Here is a 25,585-nt window from a genome sequence, read left to right on the forward strand (position 1 = left end):
AGAGTGGGGTTACGTGGGCTATGAGGAAACGTGGGCCAATTCAAATATCTCAGCTGTGTGTTGAGATAAAAATCCCAATCCAACTGTCATCGTTGTCGCTTTGCGTAAGCATGTTTTTCTATATGTTGTTGACTTATGTACGTTTCATGTGCTTCTTTTATGAAACTAGCCTAGAAAAATGTACTTACATAATTAAACAAGCACCCGCAAAATTGCATCCGTGGTAGTCCTAAAGTACATAACAAAAATATGCTCATACGCTTATGATCTTGGTTTTGTCATGTTCTTTCACGTGGAAAAGGAATTTTTGATGAAACATAAACAGGTCACACAAACACAACCAATTTCCATTGTGGGTGGGGTGATACCTCAAAAATGTAGAAAACCTTTCCATTTATTTTTTTTCTTTTTATCTTTTTTAATAAAGAAGTTATGAAACAAAGAAAAAAAGTGGCCAAGATACCCCACTCTCCCATACAAAAAGCCAAAAAATCTAATCAAAACAAAAAATAAACGAAAACAAGGAAAAGCAAAGAAAAATAAAATTAATACAAAAACGCTTAAAAAATTAAAAAAAAACAGAATCAAAACAACAAAAATTGTATTTAAAAAATATTAAAATAATTATTAAAAGAAATTTTAAGAAATTGAATTGTTTCTTAAGATAGAAAAATTTTGTAAACCAAAAGCAATAAAAATGAAAGCACAAAAAAGCTCAACATACCCAATATTTAAGCTACAATAAAAAAAAATAAATAAAAAATTTTTTTTGAAAATGTTGAAATCAAAAAGAAATTTTAATTAAAACAAGAAAAATATAAATTAAAACAAAAAAAAAATAAAAAAACTTTATGAAAAAAACTTTAAAATCCAAAGACATAACATCCATTGATCAAAATATAAAAACAGACAAAAAATATTTTGAAATTGTAATGTAAAATTTCCACTCCTTTCTATTTTGGCAACAATCCCGAACATAATGTGTTGCCAAAATCGAACTGTGCCCAAGTCAAACGGTTGTTTCCTAAACTGTTTTTTTTAAACAAACCATTGTTATTGTCATTTGAGTTTTTTTTCGTTGATTTATGACAATTTTCAATAATTTTACTTTTTTTATATTTGTAATTTCTGTCGTTTTACATTATTGTTTAGTTATTCATTGACGTATTTTTATTTACTAACCGTTTTGTTAGAATACACGTTTTTGCTGAAATGTTTACACATTTACAAAAAAAAATCAATTCAACGATTTCCAATGACTGATTCTTTACGGTAACAACCTTGTGAAAAAAATCGATTTTGATTTGTTCTAGGTGTATTCTTTTTCGACAAAAGTTTAAATGGAAAGTGTTAAAATTCCTTTTTGCTAGTGGTTTAAGTCTGGATTCTATTTTTTTTTATAAATTCTTAAAAAATCATGTTAGGTCCATGTGTTCAGAATGATGCATCTATCATTTACGTCTTACGATGACGAAAATTGAAAATAGTCTTCAACGTGAAACGATCTCCCTCAACTAGAACTAGTTGCTGTAAGCTACAGGTTCACTTTACCATTTAGCGCACCCTCGATATAGTAACTTTATTTAATTCGCCATCGACTGACACGAAATAGTTGCATCGGGAAAAGTTTTACTTGTGGTTGCTGCTGCTGACGATGAGTCGAAATTTACGTTCCTGGATTCTTGAAGTCTCAGGAGCATCGCCAAACAAGTGTGGTGAAACATTCTCAAGGTAAAGAAGTGAACATCCACGTCTTACGGACAAGCGGACTTATGTAGTCTTAGAATCTTCACAGTTGGAGCTGAGAAGAAAATACACGACAAAAGGACGGTTTGGGGAAAATGGTACCTCCATCAACGTAAGTAGAAGGGAGCGGTTGATCGAAAAAAAAACGAACTATTCAGAGAACAACTTGTTTCGAGGCGATGATGCAATTGGGAGGAAGACAAAAAAAAACGACTGAATAGAGAAAAGTTAATTTGCTGAAATGAAGATAATGCAGGCATCAGTTTCCTTTCTGGAACAGAAGTTCGTTTCGTTCCATTTTGTTCTTCCACCGACATTTTTCCTATTTCTACAAGCTTCTGCTACTAAAACCTGGTAGCGGTCAGTCAGGGTAGCTCCATTTTTCTCCTTGTAGCTGACACAAGAAGCAAAAGTTTACCGGACACGGTTTTGCAGGTTATTTAAAAAAGCATGTTAGCGACCGAACAGCATCTTTTAATGTGTCATGATTGGGGATGTTTTGTTCATTTTCTTGGGGGTGTGTTTTCTGGACACGATTTTTTTCTAAGCTAGACCAACTTCAAAAAATAGGATGGGGATTTTTTCTGAGATTATTCCAAAAAAAAAGGAACCCTAGCAAAACCCATTCCGATGAAGGTAGAACACTTCTCATCGGCAGCTTTCCGTAGTAGGAAGCAACGAAAAGACTGAATAGACAACCAGAGCACCGGGATCTTACAAAGTCAAACTAGTTGGGAGAAATTACCAAATGAATTATTTATTTTGTTACACAACAGGCTAGCATCAGAGTGATGGGAAAAACGTAGAACAGGAAAAAAAAGAAAACGGCACGGCAAATATTGTATCGTTTTTCTCAATCTTCCTCGTCTTTCTTTTCCTCCTGGAGGTATGGGTATCAATTCCATCGAATCTCCAGCCTTCCTATCTACCCATTTTCATCAGCAAAGGAGAAACCAATCAGGGGCATTTGCTGTCAGTCATTTTCACATCGTGTAGATGGAAACCGTTGAGTTCGAGTAGAAGTTGTGGAGCGTTTTGAAGACACGAAAGGACTCCCTGAAAGCCCATTAACTGATGGAGTCATTTGAATTCAATTCACTATATTAGGAAGCTGCTTTGTCACACCTCCTTGTAAATCTAATGGCGGAAACTGTTTTTTGTTTGTTTTTCGTCTTGTCCTGGCGATTCTTCATATTTCGAATAATTTCTCTGCTTCCTTCTAACAAACCGATGGATTTCACGAGTCCTTTGGGTCCTATTGATGAAATTGGTCTATGCAATTAACTGAAGAAATTCGGCGGAAGTTTTCGAGTTTTGGAACGGTGTTAAGAAAAATTTATTGTGTTGAAATGACATTAGATTTTGTAGAATGGATGAAAAATTCGATGCTTGCATCTTATCTTAATCTAAATCGGCTGAATGGCGCGAAAAAACAGTTAACAGAATCATACGAAATTTTATCTTCCATACAAGCGAAATTATAAAAATAAAATAAACATGGTGACAATAAAGCTCCGGGACTTTTTTAAAAATAGACACCTAAAACGGCTATCAAATCAAACCAACCCAAAAACTAGACACATTTTTTTAAACCTTGAAAAAATCAATTGAAACCATTTCTTACAAAACCCTTCTTAGTCAGTTGCGAATGTATTCGATGATGCTCCCACAGTATTCTCCTTAACAGTTTCTCCTTAGCGTTTGATATTTTCCCTGTAGAACATTTTCTACTCTTATTTTCTTTCTATTTATTGCAACTGTCAATTTCCCTTTCTTAAGTATTTTTTTTATTTAACCCTTTAATGCAAAGTGTTGTTTTAGAACAACACTAATCAAAATCCAAATATCTCGAAAACGCGTGGAACTTTTTGAGTGATGTATTCACAAAAAATATTCTTGAGATTAAAAGAAATCAGTCCATGGTAGTTTAATTACGAAATTTCAATGTATGTGTAAGATATCAAACAAATTATGCAAAAATTTTGCAAACATCAAATTTATTTATTTTTTTCGAAAAAAGTAGTTTTTGGAAAATCGTTGTTATTTTTCCAGATTTTCAAATTCTAACAAATTTTTTAATCTCAATCAATCAGAAACACCTTCCTGCACCCAATTGACAAGGTTAGGAAGAAATTGGAAAAATCGTATTGAAATTAATTGAGAATTTCAATAATTATTTATCAACTTTGATTGGCCATAACTTTTATAATACTCAAAATAACGACTTGTTGTGTTGTGTTGTGTTATTCGAATTAAAATGTTATTATTTCACTGAACCAATAGCTGCCATTCTCATTTAAAAAAAGTCATGCATTAAAGGGTTAAAAAAAATATTGATACATTTCTTTATTCATTACAATAGATTGTTTTTTTCATGATTTTCAAAAAAAATTATTTTGAAGATATTGAATCTTTCAGATTTGGGGGTTTTATTTTTTCGTGTTTCATTCTCGCATTTTATGCACATTTTGTTATTCCTTTTACATTTTTTTGGCAAAATTTGGATTTTTAAAAAAAAATCTTATTTGTTTTGAGATTTTTTATTTCTTTTAAAATTTTTAATTTTTATTTGATATTTTTATTTTTAGATATTGTTTATAGAAATTTCCTGTTTGTTTTCAAGATTTCTATTTTCAGGGTGGCCAGCGAACCGAGAAAACCGGGAAAAACCGGGAATTGAAAATAGCACCAGGAAAACCGGGAAATAACCGGGAATTTGACAACAAAACCGGGAAAAAATCTTATGTAGTGCAAATCACTTTTTCAATACAAATCCTACGTATAGAAAAGGTTGAAGTTAATCAAGAGTAAATTTTTATTAAAAGTTTGACATAGACATTTATTGTATTTCTTTGATGAAAATACGAAATGCGAAAACTTTATGCGTGTTTCCATTCTTCATTGTTCGTTTTTCCACCGAATGTTAGAAATTAAAGCCCGAATTGTTCGAAATTAAAATTTCAGAATCCCAATATTGGATTCAGAATTGATATAGAAAAATTTTATTTGAAATTTAGGCTCAGTATGATATTTCAAATTTAGATTCTGAATACAGATTTGATTCAGAACATAGAATAAAGAAGATCGAGTTAAGTTCTCTGTGTCAAAACTCAAAATCAAATTTGAAAATGTAAAAATATAACTAAGCTTGAGATTTTAAATTCAGACTCATTATCTGGATTTAACATATCTACTCATTTTATAACAGAAATAAAACCAAAACTAAGAAACTAATAATCTAAATCCATAATTTATTAACCAGTACACAGTAGATACTATGAATTCGGAAATAATTATTCAAATAACATTCGAAATCACATATCCATATTCAGAATTCTAAGTTTAAATCTTAGGGTTAGAATTCAAAATTTGAACTCAAAGTTCGGATTTCCAATAAAATTTTGAAACTAATATCGACATGTATGGATCAGAATTTCAATACTAAGTTGGTATTTCAGAATTTGAGTTCAACTTTTCAAGTCCGACTTTAAAAGTGAAATACATTTACAGCACAAAATAACCTTGTTCATTTAGCTGAATATACTAGTTCGAAATTTTTAAATTTGTTTGAAATTTGGTTTATTCTTGCGATTTTCATAAATTTCATTTTTTGAGATTGAGAACCCCTTTTAAAATGCACATTTATAATTTGATAGCTTCCCTAGAGAAATCAAATTATAGCATTAAAATTTTACCAGGTTTTCAATTAATGTATAGTAAACTTCTACATGAGAATTCTAAATAAAAATTATCACCTGTATCATCGAATATTAGGCACAATATATAATTTTCCAGCCCTTTTGGTGTTGCAGCTTTCATTTGAAGAGATGAATATGGGATTTTCGTTCCTGACGAAATATTTGGATTTTATATTTAGTTTAATTATTTTCACGAAAAATCTAACCTTAAATGTTTCGGAGAATATATTTTCCTCACGATAAATTTGAATATTTAAGAAAACTTTGAATCCACAACTGTTTTGTTGACAAAACTGATTAGTTGGTTCTGATTAGTTGAACGAACTTTGAAATCTCTTAGATACAGAGATCTAGAAGGTCAACTTAGATTTATCACATGATATCATAATGTGGTTTCAAAATGATGCAATGCTGTACTTCAAGATTCCAAGATGACATCCAAAAAAATTCAAATTATAAAAATCATGAATATTCCTATTAAAAAAACAGTTGTCAAATCTGGAAAAACTTTTTGTCAAAGACTAAGACGAAGGTGACAATTTTCGTTGAACGAATGGAATACTGGAATTATTTTCCTACCCTTTTACATTTCAACATTCAAACGCTTTATTATCGGTGCGAAATCCAATAAGTCTCACCGCAAATTTTGCAGTTGTGAATAACTTTCACTAATCACTAATCACTAATCGTACTTCCACAGCCAGAACTTAAGTCTGAGTCCCGAAGAATAATAAAAACATGTTATTATTCTTCTTGTCTTTGTTCATGCTTTTAATTATGTTAACATAGAAACATTAAAATAATTAAAAACATAAAATGGTCGGGCCTACCGTGGAGCAGAGAACGCTGAGATGTCAGGAACAAGGGGAAAGAAGAAGCGTGGACCACCAGTACCATACGCTCCGAGGGGCATTTCGTTGGAAGCACGCTAAAAAGTGCTCCTTGTAGATTATTGAACCAATGAAGTGACCCATCATTCAGCGGCTGGAAATGAGTTATTTTAAACACAGAAATCATTAAACAAGGCAAAAGTTTGCATTAAACATTAACATTTTCAATCATTAAAATTTAACTCTATAACTGTTTTAGATTTCCGTGTTCCATCATTTCTGGTCATCGACCAAGGATATAGCGCCTTTACTCGCTCTTGAAAGTAAAGAAGAACAAAAAAAAAAATTAGTAGAACATAAACCTTTCAAGGTCTTTTGAGACCTTGAAAGGTGATTATTACAGTCAGACAAGGCCAAATAATCAGACACGTCCTAAATAAATCATTGCATCCAATTTCAATTATTTTATGAAATGTTGTTAAGCCAAAATACTGGTAATTTCCATTATTGGCTAAAAATATATGTAAGTGACGTAGAGTAGATTTAAATAAAATGGGCCTTCATAAAACTTTTTGTATTCTACCCTATAGTAATAGTGTCTGAACAAGAAGGCACATTGGTAAATTTGGAAATAATTAATACGGCCAATGCTGGTGTTTTGCATCATGGGAATTATTAGTTTTGTATTTTGAGTTCGTTTCATTCTGATGTAAGCATTCTGATGTGTTTTCCTAAATTTTTCCTGTAGAGTTGTGTTGTATTAAGAAATCATAAAACCTTGCTGACATTGAGAGAAAAAAACGTGAAGAGCGAATATGGAAAAAATAAATTGGAAATTCCTCACCAAATGATGCAAACCAAAGCAACCTTTGCTTTGATGATGATTTGCAGTTGTGAATAACTTTCGAGTTACAAAATTGATTCACTAAAAATTTTCACACACTTTCACATAAAAATATAACAAAATGTCTATTTGTTCGGTCAATAAATCTTGTAAAAAATATTAAACAGTTTACAAATCGAAAAAAAAATAAAAATTTAAAAAAATAAAATATGAAAAAAATAAGAATTGAAAAAAGTAAAAATCATTGAAAAGTTAAAATTGTTGAATTTGCAAAATACAGGGTGGCCAGCGGGTTTCCATTTTCAAATACCCGTTTTTACTTTTTTCAATTCTCATTTTTTCAGATTTTATTTTTTTAAATTTTTATTTTTTTTTCGATTTGTTTAACGTTTTTTAAATTGATTTTTGATTTTTATGTTTTGTTTTTTTTATATTTTCTTTTAATTAAAATTTTTGATTTTTTAGGATTTTTTTTTAGATTTTTATTTTATTTTTTTTATTAAGATTATTTTTTTTACTAATATAATTTTTTTTATAAAGATTTTTTTTTTATTTTAATTTTTGTAGACTTAAATTTATTGGGGTTTTTTTTTTAGATTTTAATTTTTTTGAGATTTTAAATTTTTTGAGATTTTGATTTGATTGAGTTTTTTTTAGACTTTTATATTTTCATATTTTAAGTTTTTAATTTTTTGCTTTTTTTTTTATTTTTGAAGACTTTTTAAGTTTTTTTTAGATTTTATTCTTTTACTAGAATTTTAAAAAGATATTGTTTTTGAAATTTTTAATTTTTTCAGATTTGCATGTTTTTAAGATTTCTTTTTACATTTTTATTGGATTTAGTTTTTAATTTTTTTTTAAATGTATTTTTTATTTCATTTATTTTTATTCTTTTTGTATTATTTTTCAATTTTTTTTTTTAAATTTTCATTGTTTTAAAGATTTTAATTTTTGTTTATTTATGTTTTTTTAAGTTAGGCTGGAGCAAATATCAATTTCTTCTTTTGTCATCCCCCCCCCCCCCCCTTCGAAATTTCCAAAAACCCGAAGGGCGGGGAAAATAAAGTTTGAAGTAATTTATGTAAATTTTGATAAAAAATTTCAATATCTGAAAGATTACAAGACCAAAAAACAAATGGGAGGAAGATGGGAGTTATTTCACCTTTTGTTTTCTTGATTTGATTGAATTATCTGATAAAATATTACTTGATTTATAGGTTTTGCGCAACGATATAGTATGCAATTTTTTGCACACAAGCTTCCGTGCAATTTATTCCAATTTATTTGTTTTTCGCATTATTTTTTATTGTCCCCCCCCCCTCTCGCGATGTTCCAACTCCGAGTGACAAAAGAAGGATTTGAGATTTGTTCCGGCCTTATTTTTTTAAATTAATTTTTATATAAATTTATATTTTCTTAGATTTTTAATTTCTCTAGATTTTGATCATTTTTTGTTTCATTTTCATTTTTTTTTAGTTTTGATTTTCAAATTTATATTTTTTAGATTTTATTTATTTTTTTTATTTTTATTTTCTTGTATTTTTTGTATTATTGGTTTTTTTCGATTTTTTTTGGTGAAGATGCTATTTCATTTGGATTTTTATTCCCTTTTGTTTTTTTTTTTAGATTTTTTTTATTTCGCTTTTTTGATTTTTCTTTTTTTCATTTTTTTTAAATTTATTATTGTAGATTTTTATTTTTTCTTAGATTTTTTTTAGTTTGATATGTATTAACACTTTTATTTTTACATTTGTATTTTGAGGCTTAGTTTTTTAGAGAATGCATTTTTTTTGAGATTTTTTCATTCAAGGATTTTTTTTCTGGTTTTTAAATTATTTTTTTTTGAGATATTTTTTTAAAGATTTTGCATTATAGATTTTCATTTTTTTGTTTAAATATATTTTCAATTTTTGAGAGTTTTTGTATTTTTGAATTTATGTTCAATTATGTTTCAGTTTTTTTTTATTTTGAGGATTTTTGTAGATTTTGTTTTAATTCTTTTTATTTTGTTTTTTTGAGATTAAATTTTTTTAGATTTTAGTATTTTTTTAATTTTTTATATTTAGATTTAACTTTATTTTTATTTTAGTTTTTAATTTTTATTTTTATTGTTTGACGGTTTTTATAAGATTTTCATTCTTTTAATTTAATTTTTTTAGACCGGTACATCATTGTGGCTAGTCGGAAGAAAATAAAGTAGTGCCAATCATATTTTTGTATCAGTTTTCTCATTCAAAACTCAAAAATCTGAACAACTGAACGTATTTTTCTCGATTGGACAGTTTAACAGAATTAAAAAACATGTAAGACAATTAAAACTAACAGGTTCAACTCCTTCAAAAAGGCAAAGTAAAAGCCGAAACATCGGATGAAGAAATAAAAATCTTTTTAAGATTTTTCTTGACTGAACTCGTCGAAAAACAATTGAGTCGTTTTTTTTCGATCTCGAGGTTATTGATTTTATTTTTGAATTTTTTAGTTTTATTTGAGTTTATTTTTGTTTTTTAATCATTATTGTCTGTTGAGGTTTTCAAAATTTTAAAAAAGCTTTTTTAATTTAGATTTTTTAAGATAGTATTTTTTTTCAAAAAGGTTTTTAATTTTTATTTTCGATTAATTTTTTTAGTTTTTAGATTCTTGAGATTTATATATTTCTTTTATTTTTCTTTATTATTTGTACTTTTTTGGATTTTTTTTTACTTTATTTTTTTAATTTTTTAGTAGTTTAAAGAAGTTTGTTTTGAGATCTAGATTTTACTTTGAGTAGATTTTGATTTTTTTTTTGAGATTTTGGTTTTTTTTAAAGATTTTGAATTATTTATTAATTTTTAATTTTTTATTAATTTTTTTTTTGAGTTTTTTTATTATTTTTTTTTGAGTTTTTTTTATTTTTTTTTGAGTTTTTTTATTATTTTTTTTTGAGTTTTTTTTTTAATTTTTATTGAGTATTTTGTTTTCATTTTTTTTGGTTATTTTTTTAAATTTGTTGATTTTAGGTTTATCAGGTTTATTTTTTTTAGATTTTGAATTTTTCAAAAATGTGTTATTTGATTTTTTTTGTTTATTTTAGATTTCTTTATTGTTTATTTTAGATTTTTTTTATTTTTGAGATTTTTTTAGACTTTAAAAAAAATTAAATTTTTCTTAGATTTTTTTTTTAAATTTTGTTACGTTTTTACATTTTCAAATTTTTTAAAATATGTATATGTGTTTTTTGATTTTTTTTTAATGAGATTTTTATTTTTTTTAGATTTTTATTTTTTTTTCAGATTTTTTTTAAATTTTAATTTGTTTTATTTTTAGATCATTACATTCGTGTGGCTAGGAGGAAAACAAAATTTTAAGTAGTGCAAATCATATTTTTGTATCAGTCTTCTTATTCAAAACTTTTCAATCTGGATTGTTTTTTAAGTAAATTTATTATTTTTTTAAAATAAGTTTCAAGGAAATGTATTTTTGTTTTTTTTTTATTTTATTTTTTTAAGAATTTTAAATTAATTTTTTTTGTTTAATTTAGATTTTTTTATGAGATTTGGAGTTTTTTTTTTTTTTTTTTACTTTATTTAGCTTTTATTAACCGTATAAGTTCGTAAACTGTTGTCGGCTACTCAGTTTATATAAAGCAATCAATGCGTGTGTGTACTTAAGGCTTAGTTTTATCTTTAATAACTAAAGCTTATTACTACTACTCATAGGAAGGATAGTCAAGAAACGGGTAAAGGAAAGGGTAAAGGAAGGGGCAGAGGAAAGGAAAATGGAAACGGAGGATAGGAAAGGCGGTATTTTAAATATCCCACATCAGGTTGTGCGTAGCTAGGAAACCATTTCCTGTTTCCAATCTCCCAAGAGTCCATATTTTGGCAAGATTTACCGCGCTTGCATTCGCGTTGCTTCGGTGGATAACTAGTTTCTTGGGAGGGCTAGGCGTTTTAAATTTGCTTAGGTTTCGGCAAAGCCTGGTAACTCCATACCCCCCGACTAGTCATACCAGCTATGTACAGTAAGGTTTCATCAAGGTGGGTAGGTGTTACTAGGCTGATTTTCATTAAACAGATACCTTTTGAGTTTGAATTTGAAAAGCGGAAGGCAAACTATGTTCTTTATATCAGGAGGTAGAGTGTTGAACAAATTTAGGGCTTTATTTAAAAAGCTATTAGAAGCTATTGTTGTTCTTCTTCTAGTGATATAGAAATTGGAATTTGCATTACTCCTTGTATTATAAGAGTGAATTTCTGATATAAAAGTCGGTGTTATATTTGTTTTGATCATATTATTAAGGATTTTATAAATCAGGATACAATTTTCAAATTTATTTAAAATGTACAATGGAAGCACATTTTCAGAGTAAAGTTGATTCGTCGGAAAAAGAATTGGAAGTTTCTTCACAATTTTTAACGCTCGATTCTGCAAAGTAACAAGAGGTTTGAGATGAACAGAAGCCGCACATCCCCATATGCTATTCATATAGGCAAGGTGCGGGTGTATGTAAGCGTAGTACACTTTCCAAGCTATGTTTTCAGAAATTAAACATCTAATCTTCTTGAGTGCGAAAATAAACGAGGTAACTTTAGAGATTATTTGACTGATATGTTCATTCCATCTAAGGTTTTCATCAATCAGTAATCCAAGGTATTTAACTTTAGAAACTTGTTCTATCGTTATTTCATTTATACAAATCGGAACTCTTTGAGATTGTTTTTGTAAGTTGAAAAGAATGTAGTTTGTTTTTTGTAAATTCAAAGCCATATGGTTTTGGTGAAAAAAAGTTATCAAGATATTTATGTCATGCAAAATGAATTCTTTCAGCATGTTGATGTTGTCCACTATGTACAACAGAGTTGCATCATCCGCAAACAGCTGTAGTTTACCTTTCAGAGGTTTATCAAAAATGTCATTTATGTACATAATGAACAACAAGGGTCCCAAGATAGAACCTTGTGGTATACCGTATTTAATTTGTTTTCTGCTACTTTTATTGGAGTTTATTATCACAATTTGTTGTCTGTTAATTAAATAAGATTCAATTAGTTTTCTGGCATTTCCTGAGAAGCCAAAGCATTTTAGCTTTTTTACTAGAATCGGATGACTCACACAATCAAAAGCTTTTCGAATATCAATGAAAACGCATGCAACAGTCTTTTTTTCATCAAGACTTTCCGAGATTTTACTAATTAGGCTTGCACATGCACTTAGTGTGTTTGATTTGGGAACAAAACCAAATTGATTTGCATTAATTAGATTATGTTGTGTACAATGCTGTTCTATTTGATTGAACAAAAGTCTTTCGAAAGGTTTAGAAAGAGCGTTAAGAACAGAAATGGGTCTGTAATTAGTAACGTTTGTTTTATCACCACTTTTAAAAACCGGAACAACTTTGGCACATTTCAGAACTTCTGGAAATGAATTTGAACTTATGCTCTGATTAACAAGTTCTGTATATTTATCAATATATTTGCATTTATAGTTCTTTAGAAATTTCGTTGATATGCCATCGATACCAGTAGCAGAGTTGTTCTTGAGATTATCAATTATGTTGGATAAATAGGCTTGTGAAGTGGTTCGGAAAGAGAACTCGATTTCTGGAATATGAAAATCGATAACAGGTTCTAACCAATCAGTCATAATGGTGTCACTCACGTTAATGAAGAAATTGTTAAAAAGTTCAGCAATAGCCGTTTCATCAGTTGATAAGACACCATCTACATTAATAGTAAAAGAGGAGTTGTGGCATGATTGCTTGTTGAAAATAATGTGATTGATGTTGTTCCACATTTTTTTGGGATTTTGTAAGCTATTCATAATCATGTTGTCAAAATATTGCTTCTTCAGAAATTTGGATTTATTTCTTATATCATTCCTTATTTTTTTGTATTCTGAATCAAATATAGGATTTTGTCTAGAGGCGTGGTACAGTTTTCGTTTTTTTGCTATTAGATTTAGTATTTCAGCGTTGATGTAAGGTTTTTTAATTTTTTGTGATTTTAGAATCGGTAAGGTTTTTGTGTTTTCGAGTATAACTTTATTATAGTGTTGTACAAATTCATGAAAATTTGTAACATGATCAACATTGAGAGTATTCTCTTGAATCTGATTATACTGTAAAACAGTTTTGGATGTCTGTCTAGATTGAGGCATAGAATTGCTTTTAACCGAAAGCACTATAGTTTTGTGATCAGATAGATCTGGGTCACTTTCTAGTAGCGTAAAATTAAAGCTCCGGTCATTTAAATCAGTGATTACATGATCGATTAAAGTTGCCACACTATTTGAAAGCCTTGTGGCATAATTAATGTCAATACGATTTAAAATAACATAACCATTTCGTTCAATAGAACTGCGATATGAAATTGATAAGCTATCTTTTTTATTCAGTAGATTTATATTGAAATCACCAAACACAATAGTTTTAGGATACTTTGCAAGAAGTGTATCGTAATGAACCATGAAATTATTAAAATTTCTTCCTGGGTTGTAAACAGCAGAAACATTAAACGCGTGTTCTGGTAAAGCTACCAATAAAAAATCTGATTCATCCCTGTGTTCATTATAAAGGGCATGAGAGGACACATTCTCATTGATAAAAATTGATACACCTCCCCCACGAGTTTCAGGTCTAGTGCAGTGGTATGAATCATAGCCACTGATGTCATTCATTGAGTTTTTTTATTTCAATTTTAATTTTTTTTAAACGAGTTTCAAATTTTTCCTTTTTTTTTTAGATTTCTTAAATACTTTTATTGAGGCGGAAGTTTTTTCGAGAATGTATTTTTTTTTAGATTTGGTTTTATGCAATGACTCTTTTCTGGTTTTTAAGGTTTTTTTTATTGTCATATTTTTTTAATATATATTTTTAATAGCATTTCCGATTTTGATTAGGGTTTTCATTTGTTTTCTAAGGTTTTTGATTTTTTAGATGTTCAACATTTCTTTGGGTTTCAATTTTAAAATTTTTTTTTTTAAATTTAGGGATTTTATCGAAATTTCTATTATTTTACTGTCTTCTGAATGAAAATGAAATTACATCTAGATTATGAAAACCAAACATGTAGAGCAATCGGTGCATGTGCGTAAAATTGTGCGTAAAATGTGCGAATTTTTTCAGCATATATCCGGGTCGGACGAATCCGGGAGGTTTTGTTTTTATATTTGAAAATCTTGCAAAATCCGAGCATTTGATTTCAAAATAGTTGAATTAAATCCGGGAAATATCCGGACAGATTTGGTCAAACCCCAAGAATTACTCAACAAAAAAAAATAAAATTTTGTTTTTTTTATTATACTTTTCAGCAGATTTTAAATCGTATTTTAGGCTTCCATGAAACCTTTTATGATTATTTTCATAAAACTTAAAACATAAAATTTTCGTTTTGGACGCATAAATCAAAAAAAAAAAAAAATTCGACTCAATTTGTTGTTTTTTGTTCGATTTCGCAAATACGCAAACCTAGATAAAACCGGGCAATCGCGCAAGCTTAAGGTAGAACAAAAAAAGAGGATTTTGCAGTTCCGCTAGATCAAATAGTTTTAAATTTTCATAAAAACATAAGTGACTCCAAAGAGTTAACCAAATGACCTGGTATTTGGAATTGGACCTTCTGGCACACCAAAAAAAAAAACGATATCAGCTATCAAGGTTTTGATTCCGGAACTTGACTCTTTTTTTTTATCAGTTGGGAAAAAAAATCATTCACAAATTTTCTTACTGATTGTTTTTGTGTATTCAGATACAAAACCGAAGAGTTGACTAAAGACATTCGAAAAAAATTGATCACTCAAAAAATTTTAACAAAATTTGATAAGTCATTACTAACATTTTGCACATTTCTAACATATTTTCTCAATTTAACGAATGTTTGATCTGTTCAGGATTGTAAATTTTACGTGAGGGCTGACAAAAATTAAGTATTATTTAATGTTTGAGAATATTTAAATCTGAAACTATTTTCTTGTGCTTTTTATATTTGTGGTTGACTTTGAAGGTTGTTTTCATCTTTTGCGGCAATGATTAACATTTCCGGTGCAATAAACATTGGCATAAACAGCACTTCGTCATAAAAAGATTATTCCCCGAAAACGGCAGCACTTAGTGGATAGTCCTAGAGACTACCACGCTGTCAAAATAGGTGTTCTCCAAAACGGATGCAATCGCATTTGGTCGGGTATTTTGCATTCCACTTGAATAACTCGCCAAAATGCACCCACTTATGACACACAAACGACATCATCTCGGAGCAGCACAAGCAGGTCTTCCGGTTCCGTTTCGTTCCGGATGTTTCCCCACTACTTGAGCCCACGTTAAACATCTGCCGAAACCATTTTCTGTGTTGTGCAATCGAGGTTCCTACGCTCAAGTTCGATTGTCATAACTGGCATAATGCGTTTTTCCCGGTTTACTTCTACCTAAATATACCGACAGTTTCCGGGGAAGGAAAAATCGTTTCAAAATATTGCATCACAATCCGAGTATGATTTTGGAGGTTAGGTTGCTTCCTCGTTTTATCGAACGGAAGAAATTCAGAAAAGCTGCACACATATCTCCCCAATCGGGATGTCTTCCGCTTCCGGGTTTTCCCAGGAAAAAAATATCAAATACCGCATGTGCATTTTTGTCAGGGAAAAAAGTCACCGTTTTCCTAAACGAAAGGAAATATTTGGAAATTTGAGTCTTCATCCAGCTACCCACGACGTTTCCTCTACCGAAGGACATCTCTCTTGACTTCTAGGGGGGAAAGTTTAGCTAGACCTGCTGGAAACGGCTTCCTCGGTTTCACAACATATTGCTTCAATGCAGTTTGGGATTTTTTTCTCCTTCAACTTTTTTCCCAGTTGATGTTGTTATACAGTTGCAAATATTAGTATTCTCGTCTGGTCTCGTCGGATGCAGCAGCATCAACCGAACCAAACTTTGGGGGTTATGGCACATGGAAGATACCACGACGACGAATACGACACCGCCATTCGAGGCAGGGTGAATACATTTTTCTTCGAATTTAGTTTCTCCTTTTTTGTTCGTTTGTTTAAACTAACCAGAGATGCTTGGCTCACAGTTGTTGGTGCAAGAAAGTCATTGGTTCGCATGAATGTTTACCAAAAATAAAAGTTGCCAAACAAACCATCTTGTTTCAAAGTTGTTCAGATATGGTTAAATTCTCACGTGCTTTTGGATTAAAAATTTTGGGTGTTTCTCAAGGGTTAGAAAACTTGTCCTTAATTTTTGCCTTTCTGAAACACATTTTTAAGACTTTTATCCTATAAAACACCCTTTACCTTACCTTAGATAACAGAGTAAAATGCGAAAAGATGCAGCACTTGCACCATGACCTGGCGGGCGTCGTCGATTTAGTCAGTGGACATGGCTTGTGTGTGTCTCTCGTTTTGTTTTTTTTGGGCTTCTTCTCTATAATATCTAGTTCCTTCCATTTATTGAGAGCCTGGCACGTGATCTGAGTTGATAAAATGTGGAAGGTATTCAACGTTTTTTTCTCGTTCTTCTCAATTCACTATCTAGCAAAACGTATCATTCCAGATTGCTACCTCCTCTTTAGGTTAAAGGTGAAACCAAAGTCGGTTACCGGTTCTATCTTTTCCCACACATCGTTTACGCTGAACATGTGGAAATATTATTTGAAGTTTTTTTTCTGGGAAAATCCAGAAATATTGTAAATCAGGTTGCAAAACATGTCCAAAACTCTCCAGTTGGAGAAATTTGCTGATTTATACAATTTTTCCACAAAATACTCCAGAAACACCTTTATCCCCCTAGAGACGCTGTCTGAATGATGGAACAAATGAATTATGCTCATGCCAAAAATAAAGAATCCTGGAGCGTATAAACATCGAACAGGATACTGGACACCTGTTTTTATGATGCAAAATCAAATCAGATTCACACACCCATTTCATCTTCGTATGGGGTCCTTCAAACATGATGGGCCACAAATTATGTGCTTCCTATCGGGTACTAGCTATATTTCTTTTTATCCCACAATCTCGTTCGGGTGAGGATTTTCGAAGAATGTCTTCCCCTGCCACTTTGTTTTTCTGTGCTCAGAATTTCCTGGAAACGCACGTTCGCAACATAAAACATAATTTATTGATCACATTCATATCATAATCTGAGGTAGCGGTTTAGGAGCCATCTTAGGGTCATCTCTTCTTTCGATACATTTTTTTCTGCTGCCTCAGAAAAGGTGATTTAGTCTTATTTTCCTTTGGGAAAGGTCAGATGGGTATCCAAAAATGTTGGATTTGCAGATATATTTCTATAGTTGAAATGCATGCCAAATTATACATCGTAAACAATTTTATGGACTGTGAATTGAAACAAAGATAAAACAAATGATTTTTTTCCAAACTTACTTTTATTATGATACAGCACAAACGGGAGGACTCTTAACTATGGTATTTTTTTTTTATAAATTAGTAGTTCAAGTACCTACTGATTCAGTAAAATATTATCTTTTTCATTCGAATAAAATGAATATTATTACTTATCAAAGTTTTTATAAATTTTCGAATATGTTGACTTATCCCAATACGATTTTCTATCACACGTTGTCCATTGGATGCTGGAGGATGTTTGTAATTGATTGAGAACAAAAATGTTCTTAGAATTCCAAAATATGAAGAAATAACAGCAATTTTCCAGAAATCACTTCCTTTAAAATAAACAAATTTTGCGATTTCCTAGCTCATCTTCACAAAACCTCACACATAAATACAAATTTATTGGATCACACAAAAATACAAATCATTAGAATAATATTATGGGCAAACTCCTTTTCATCTCTAAGATATTTTTGTGAATATGTTTAAACTTTCTCTGCGCAATTTTTGGAGTTATCTCTCGATTCAGTTTGTGGTCAAAAGTCAGAGATTTCCTTCATTTGTATTTTTTCTTCTTTTAACAAGTTTCATTTTTTGTTTACTTTTCTAACCCAATCATTTCAACTTTTTTTCAAAGTTATAACACAGGAAAAATAATAAAAGTGGAAAAAATGACTGATATGATAAAATTTTCAAATTGACAACCATAATTTTAATAATGACGATAGTAGATCATGGTAGAAACAATAACAATTTAAAGAATAAATAATGAGTAAATGACGAAAGCAGATCATGATAAACATATTTAGAATTTAAATAATAAAAAATATAAATGATTTTACCAATCTGATAAACTGATAAAAAAACAAAAAAAAAAAAACAAACAAATAAACAAAAATAAAACAAAAAAGGACATACGAAATTGAATAGAAAAACCAAATGACAGAAAACTAAAAGGAAAAAAAAAATTCACAATAAAAAGACAGAAAACAAAAACAATGGACGAAATGGACAAAATAAACTAAAAAAACCCCAGAGAGGAAAATTTACAAAAAAAAAAACAACCAGAGGGAGGACAATTAACAAAAAAAATAACCTTTTCACAAAAAATGAAAAACAAAATTAGGAAAAAAAGGAAAAAAAAACAAAAAAAAAGAGAAAAAAAAGAGAAAAAAAAGAGAAAAAAAGGAAAAAAAGAAAAAAAAGAAAAAAAGAAAAAAAAAGAAAAAAAAGAGAAAAAAAGAGGTAAAAGAGTAAAAAGAGAAAAAAAAAGAGAAAAAAAAACAAAAAAAGAGAAAAAAAAACAAAAAAAAAGAGAAAAATAACAAAAAAAAGAGACAAAAAAACATAAAAAAGAGAAAAAAAACAAAAAAAAGAGAAAAAAAGAGAAAAAAAAACAAAAAAAGGAGATTAAAAAACAAAAAAAAGGAGAGAAAAAAACAAAAAAAAGGAGAAAAACAACAAAAAAAGGAGAAAAAAAAACAAAAAATGAGGAAAAAACAAAAAAAAAGAGAAAAAACAAAAAAAAAGATAAGAATAAACAAAAAAACACAAAAAAAAAATGAGAAAAAAAACAAAAAAAAAGGAGAAAAAAAACAAAAAAAAGGAGAAAAAATAAACAAAAAAAGGGAGAAAAAAACAAAAAAAAAGGAGGAAAAAAACAAAAAAAGGAGAAAAAAACAAAAAAAAGGAGAAAAATAGACAAAAAGGAGGATAAAAGAAAAAAAGTTAAGAAAAAAGAAAAAAGGAGAGAAAAAGTAATAAGGAGAAAAAAAGAAAAAAAGGAGAAATAAGAAAAAAGATTAAAAAAAGAAAAATGGAGAAAAAAAGAAAAATGGAGAAAAAAAAGAAAAAAGGGGAAAAAAAGAAAAAAAGGGGAAAAAAAGAAGAAAGAAACAAAAATTAACAAAAAAGGGGAAAAAACAAAAAAAAAACAAAAAAAAAAACCGAAAAAAAGAGAAAAAAGTATAGAAAAAAACAACAAAAAGAAGAAAGAAAACAAAAAAAAGGGGAAATTTACTAAAAAACTGGAGAAAAAAAAATAAGGAGAAAAATCATAAAACGGAGAAAAATACATAAAAAAAGAAAAAAAGACAAAAAACGAGAAAAAAACACAAAAATGGAGAAAAAAACAGAAAAAGGAGAAAAAAGGAGAAGAAAATCAAAAAACCAGAAAAAAAAGAAAAAAGCAAAAACCAGAAAAAAGGAAAAAAAACATAAAAGGTTAAAAAAACAAAAAAAAATAGAGAAAAAAAGCGAGAACGAAAACAAAAAAAAAATGTAGAAAAAAGGAGGATAAAAAGAAAAAAAATGAAAAAAAAGAAGGATAAAAGAAGGATAAAAGAAGGATAAAAGAAGGATAAAAGAAGGATAAAAGAAGGATAAAAGAAGGATAAAAGAAGGATAAAAGAAGGATAAAAGAAGGATAAAAGAAGGATAAAAGAAGGATAAAAGAAGGATAAAAGAAGGATAAAAGAAGGATAAAAGAAGGATAAAAGAAGGATAAAAGAAGGATAAAAGAAGGATAAAAGAAGGATAAAAGAAGGATAAAAGAAGGATAAAAGAAGGATAAAAGAAGGATAAAAGAAGGATAAAAGAAGGATAAAAGAAGGATAAAAAGAAAAAAAATAAAAAAAAGAAAAAAAAGAAAAAAAAGAAGAAAAAAAAAGAAAAAAAAAGAAAAAAGAAAAAAAAGAAAAAAAAGAGAAAAAAGAAAAAAGAAAAAAAAGAAAAAAAAAGGATAAATAGAAAAAAAGAAAAAAAAGGAAAATAATACAAAAATAAATAAAAAAAAAAACAAAAAAACGGAAAATAAAAACAAAAAAATGAGAAAAAAAGGAGATAAAAAACTCAAAAAATAGGAGACAAAAAAAACAAAAAAGGAGAAAAAAACCAAAACATGGACAAAAACAAAAAAAAGGAGAAACAAATATAAAAAAGAAGAAAGAAGATATAAAAACTAGAATAACAAAATGGAAAAAATGAAAAATATCAAAAAAAGGGGAGAAAACAGAGAAGTAGAAAAAGTTACGAAAAATGAGGACAAAAAGAAATGGAGAACAAGTGAAATTGAGTAAGAAATTAAAAAAGTAGAAAAACAATAAAAATGAGAGTAAAAAAAAAAGAAAAAAAAGCAATTAAAGAAATAAAACAATGAAAGGAATAAATACAATAAAAGGCATAGAAACAAAAAAAGGGGAAAAAACAAATAAGAAGAAAAAACAAAAAAAATGGAAAAAAAATTACATAAAAAAGAAAAAAAAACACTATAAAAGGAAAAAACCAATAAAAAGGAAAACAATACAAAAAAAAAAGAAAATATGAAAAAATACACAAAAGGAAAAAAAATACAAAAATGGAAAAAAAATCGAAAAGGATTAATTAGAACAAAAGGCGAGCAAAGTTCAAATTTTAAGAACTAAAAAGGAAAAAAAATCAAAATAAGAAAAAAAAAACAGAAAAATGAAAATAAAAACATAATAAAGTGAATAAAAACAAAAAATAAAGGAAAAAGATTGAAAAAAGGAAAAGGAACAAAAAAGGGATTAAGAACAAAAAAAAAAGGAAAATAAACAAATTAAAAGAAAAATAGCAAATTAACGAAAAAATATTTAAAAAAATCTAAAAAAGGACTACTAACAAAAAACCCAAGAAAGAACAGTCAACAAAAAAAGGAGAAAAAAAACTTAAGAAAGAGCATTTAGGAAAAAAGGGGGAAAAACAAAAAGAAATCATATAGGAAAAAAAAATTGATACAATCAAAGAATATAAAATGTTTCAAAAAATAAAATAATACAATACAGGACAAATAAACAACAAAACAGGCCAAAAAAACAACAAAAATAGACAAAGGAAACAACAGGAGAAGACAGAAAAAAGCAACGACAAAAATAACAAATTAGGACAAAAAAAACTACAATTATTGACAAAAAAAAATCAAAAAAGGACATAAAAAAAACAAGAAGAAGGACAAAGAAAATAAAAAAAAAATTATAAAACGTTAAAATATAAAGCCCAATACAAAAAATAAACAATTTAAAATCGAACTAAAATCAAAATATTTAACAAAAATATATAAATGAAGAATAAATAAATTTACTAAAAAAATTAACTTAAAATCAAAAACAATTGAAATTAAAAACATATTAAAAATGTACTTAATTAAAAAAAATAATTGAATTTCCAAACAAAAACAAAGAAACAAAGGGAATAAAATAAATAACAAAAATGAACCTTACAGTACTTTAAGACAATGTAAAAAAAAACAAGAAAAACATGAGACAAATACAGAAATTAAACAGAAAAAAAAACAAAAAAAAAGCTATGGCTAGAATGATTGAAATTACGAACAAAACGAAAACATAAAATTTTGATTTTATTTTTTTTATGTTTTCGTTTTTTGACAAAAGTAACTAAACACAAAAATAGTTTAAAAATAACCAAAATGATTGTACATTTCAAAACTCACTGGGCAGTCTAATATGCATGCTAATGTTTGATTTTGTCATTTATTTATTTGTGTTATTATCGTAATTTTTTTCTAATTTTTTGTAAGGATTGTAATAAATTTTTTTAGGTAATTTTTTATAATTTTATGTTTTTTTTTTTAATTTGTCACCAGCGTCACAATCTTATGTTCGTTCTTTTTTTTTTAAATATAGATGAAATATTTGTCAATGAAAGTACTTACTGACTTTTCAAAAATTTTGTTATTTTAATCAGGTTTGATCGCTTTGTTTTTTTTTAAAATCTTTTTCGACTTTTGTAATTGTAGTTTTTGCCTTCCAAATGTGGTTTTGGTGTTTATTTTTTAAATTTTCTTTCACTTTTCCGAGTTTTATTATGTTTAAAACAATATTTTTTAACTCTGTTTTTTTATTTCGTAGAATTTGTTTTTCTAATTAGTATTTGTTCTGGCCACCTTTAAAGGTATAATTTTTTTTCTTTGGAAATGCTTGATTTTTTTATTCCATTCATACGCAGAAGTTGAACTGTTAAATTGAATTTTTATGAAATCTGAATCATATGGTTTTTGTATTGTAAGTTATCAATGCTGAGTCGATAAGTTAAACATGTTTACATGTTTACTCATTTGATTCTGCGAGTTTAACAAATATGACAACTTTTGGACGTCTGTTAGTATTATTAATTTTGAATAGCAGTAAGAACTTCTTAACCGAATTATCTAGATCTAAAAGAACGATTTTCTTATGAATATGGTATCATTGTATCGTTCCCACGGCGATAAACAACTAATCCCTCAGACTTATCCTTCCGAAAATGCTGGTTGTAGTAGCATCCCGTTTCAAAAATGCATTACCACTGCATTGATAATCAATTCTAATGGATCCGTATTTATTTGTCTCCTTTTCTTTCTATCTATCTTTCCAGGTGAGTCATTGTTGTATCTAGCCTGCAGACAGTGCCAAAATCGTAAGTACCTTTTAAGTTATACAGGTTGGTCTATGTAGAGGTATTCGAAGGAAACAGCTTCAAGAATTCCGAGAACAGAGCATAACATCCAAGTAATTACGATCAGTTGAAATAAAAGGAACCCCCCTCCGTTCTACATTCCCCAATACCCTTTTTGTACTATTCGATGACGACGGCAAACTTTAACATCGAAACAGCAGCAGCAGCTACACAACAGAAAACTAATAGAAAAAGGAAGATTTCTCAGGAGTCGCCACCATTACCCATTTGCTCGTTTTATTCTAGCGAAATAAGGAAAACTTTTACTACACCTAGACTAGAGTAAATAAATGTGTATAGCTGTCTACCCATAGAAGAATTGGTGCACGACATTGCCTGAAGCTGGTATGACATTGTACTTCGACTGACTGTGTTTATTCGAGCTAGTTGGGGAAATTGATCTTAACGGATGTTTTATCCTTTTTTTTCGCTTTTTAGGGGTGGTGGTTTCACGCGAGCCCTCTAAATGGCTCCGTAGAAAAGAAGGGTGGGGGCAAGAATTTTATTGTTTGGAACATTGAATGGGAGGACAGAAGTAGATAAAATAAAACAATCATTGGATGTTTTGTTCTCTTGTACGGGAAAGTTTCCGGCATCTTGGAAATGGCGAAGTTAAACATCAGAATTGAATTAAAGAAGTTCTAATGTTGATTAATGTCACCAGGAAGACAGTGGTGGAAAACAAATTTAATTTTGATATTATGTCCCAATAATCAACAGCTTTTATTGAAGTATTTTGTTTTTAATGTGATGCCCTTGAAAAAGATGTTATTGGATAACCGAAACGTTAAAAATCAGAAATCATACATTTATGCTACAATCGAACTGAATGTTGGTTTCCGCCCAAAAAATCCAGTACCCTATAATAAAGATTATTTAAATTTGATTTTTTTTTTCATCGAATCTAAACTTTAAAAGACAGTAAAAAGCTGTTTTCACTTTACTGCAATCTAGCAGTTTCCAATCCATGATTCGTTAAACTATTCCTTTCAAACCGAGACGTCGATTGAACCAGCGATTCTCATTATCAACTTTTGTCCGTAACCCAAAGAGAAAACACAGGGAATAGTTTTAAACTTCGAGTGAAACGATACCCGCCTTTCTTTGTTGCTGTTTGCTATGGGCGAAATTCTTCGGAAAAGAAATTTCCCAAAACGGCAACCAGCTGGTCCAGGACGCTTTTCCCTCTTCTTGTGAAATTGTTCGATGCAACAATGTGTACCTATCTTGGCCGGGGAAGGAAATTTCGACCTGAACGGATAGTTTACTTTGCTGACGTTTTTCGACGAAAAGGAATTCGCAAGGTGATTCAGCTGAACGGGTTTTCATCTGTTAGCTAGTTTTACCGTTCCAGAAACAAGAAAACGATCTGGCAGAACAACAATTTCTAGAAACTAGTTTACAGTCGGTTGAGTGCCGATAGTTTCTCGTTTATCTACCGTCAGACTTTTTCAAGAAAAAAAAATCAGATCCATCCATTTTCAACAATTTTTAAGCTATAGTGAAAGTTTGTTTGTGTTTTAATGTGAATTTTAGCGGATCTTGTAAAGCTTTGGACAAATTTTAAGGGCCAGGATACGTATAATGGGACAAATGTTCCATAATTGATTTTTTTTTAATAAACATAGAAAAAAAGATAGAAAAAAAAGATAAAAAAAAGATAGAAAAAATATAGAAAAATGAGAGGAAAAGAGATATAAAAATGAAAGAAAAAAGATAGAAAAATAGAAAAATAGAGAAAAGATAGAGAAATTTTGAAAAAAAAATTGAAAAAAAGAAGCGAGAATAGAAAAAAGATAGAAATAAAAAAAAATACCTATAGATAAAAAAAAACAGAAAAAAATTAGAAAACAGATAAAAGGAAGATTGAAAAAAAAATAGAAAAAGTTAAAAATGAAGGAAAAATGATAGAAAAAGATTAGAAAAAATATCGAATCAAGATAAAAATAGGATAAAAAAAAGATAGAAAAAATAGAAGGAAAAATTTAGAAATACAAGGTAGGAAAAAGATTGAGAAAAGATAGCAGAACAATAGAAAAAAAAAGAATAAAAATATGAAAAAGATAGAAAAAGGATTGAAAAAGATAGAAAAAAGATTGAAAAAAGATAGAAAAAAGAGGAGAGGAAAAAAGAGAAGAAAAAAAGAGGAAAAAGAGAGAAAAAAGAGAAAAAATATGAGAGGAAAAAACAGAGAAAAAGAGAGCAATAAAGAGAGGAAAGCAGAAAAAGAAGGGAAAAAGAGAGGAAAATAGAGAGGAAAAATGAGAGGAAAAAAGAGAGGAAAAATGAGATGAAATAAGAAAGGAAAAAAGAGAGGAAAAAAGAGAAGAAAAAGCAGAGGAAAAAAGAGAGGAAAAAAGAGAGGAAAAAAGAAAAGGATAAAAAAGAGGAAAAAAGAGGAGAAAAAGAGAGGGAAAAAGAGAGAGGAAAAAGAGAGGAGAAAGAAAGGAGAGAAGAGAGAGGAAAGAGAGGAAAATGAGAGGAAAAAAGAGAAGAAAAAAGGTAGGAAGAAAAAGAAGGAAAAAGAGAGGGAAAAAGAGAGGGAAAAAGAGAGGAAAAAAGAGGTGAAAAATAGAGGAAAAAATAGAGGTAAAAAGAGAGGTATAAATAGAGGAAAAAGGAGTGTTTAAAAATGAAGTAAAAAGAGAGGAAAAAGTAGAGGAAAAAAG

General features: G+C 28.7%; 1 protein-coding gene across 1 annotated transcript in view; it reads left to right on the forward strand.

Moving 5' to 3' along the window:
* LOC129749271 (atypical protein kinase C-like) overlaps nt 1–24,577 on the forward strand; it is a 113,468-nt gene extending 88,891 nt beyond the window's left edge. Inside the window, exon 4 of the mRNA XM_055744212.1 lies at nt 22,836–24,577. Within this exon, the coding sequence (XP_055600187.1) occupies nt 22,836–22,915 (80 nt within the window). The 3' untranslated portion in view covers nt 22,916–24,577. The remainder of the gene's footprint in view (nt 1–22,835) is intronic.
* The last annotated feature ends 1,008 nt before the right edge of the window (nt 24,578–25,585 follow it).

This window comes from Uranotaenia lowii, chromosome 2 (genome assembly GCF_029784155.1).
Source record: "Uranotaenia lowii strain MFRU-FL chromosome 2, ASM2978415v1, whole genome shotgun sequence".
NCBI classification, from domain to species: domain Eukaryota; kingdom Metazoa; phylum Arthropoda; class Insecta; order Diptera; family Culicidae; genus Uranotaenia; species Uranotaenia lowii.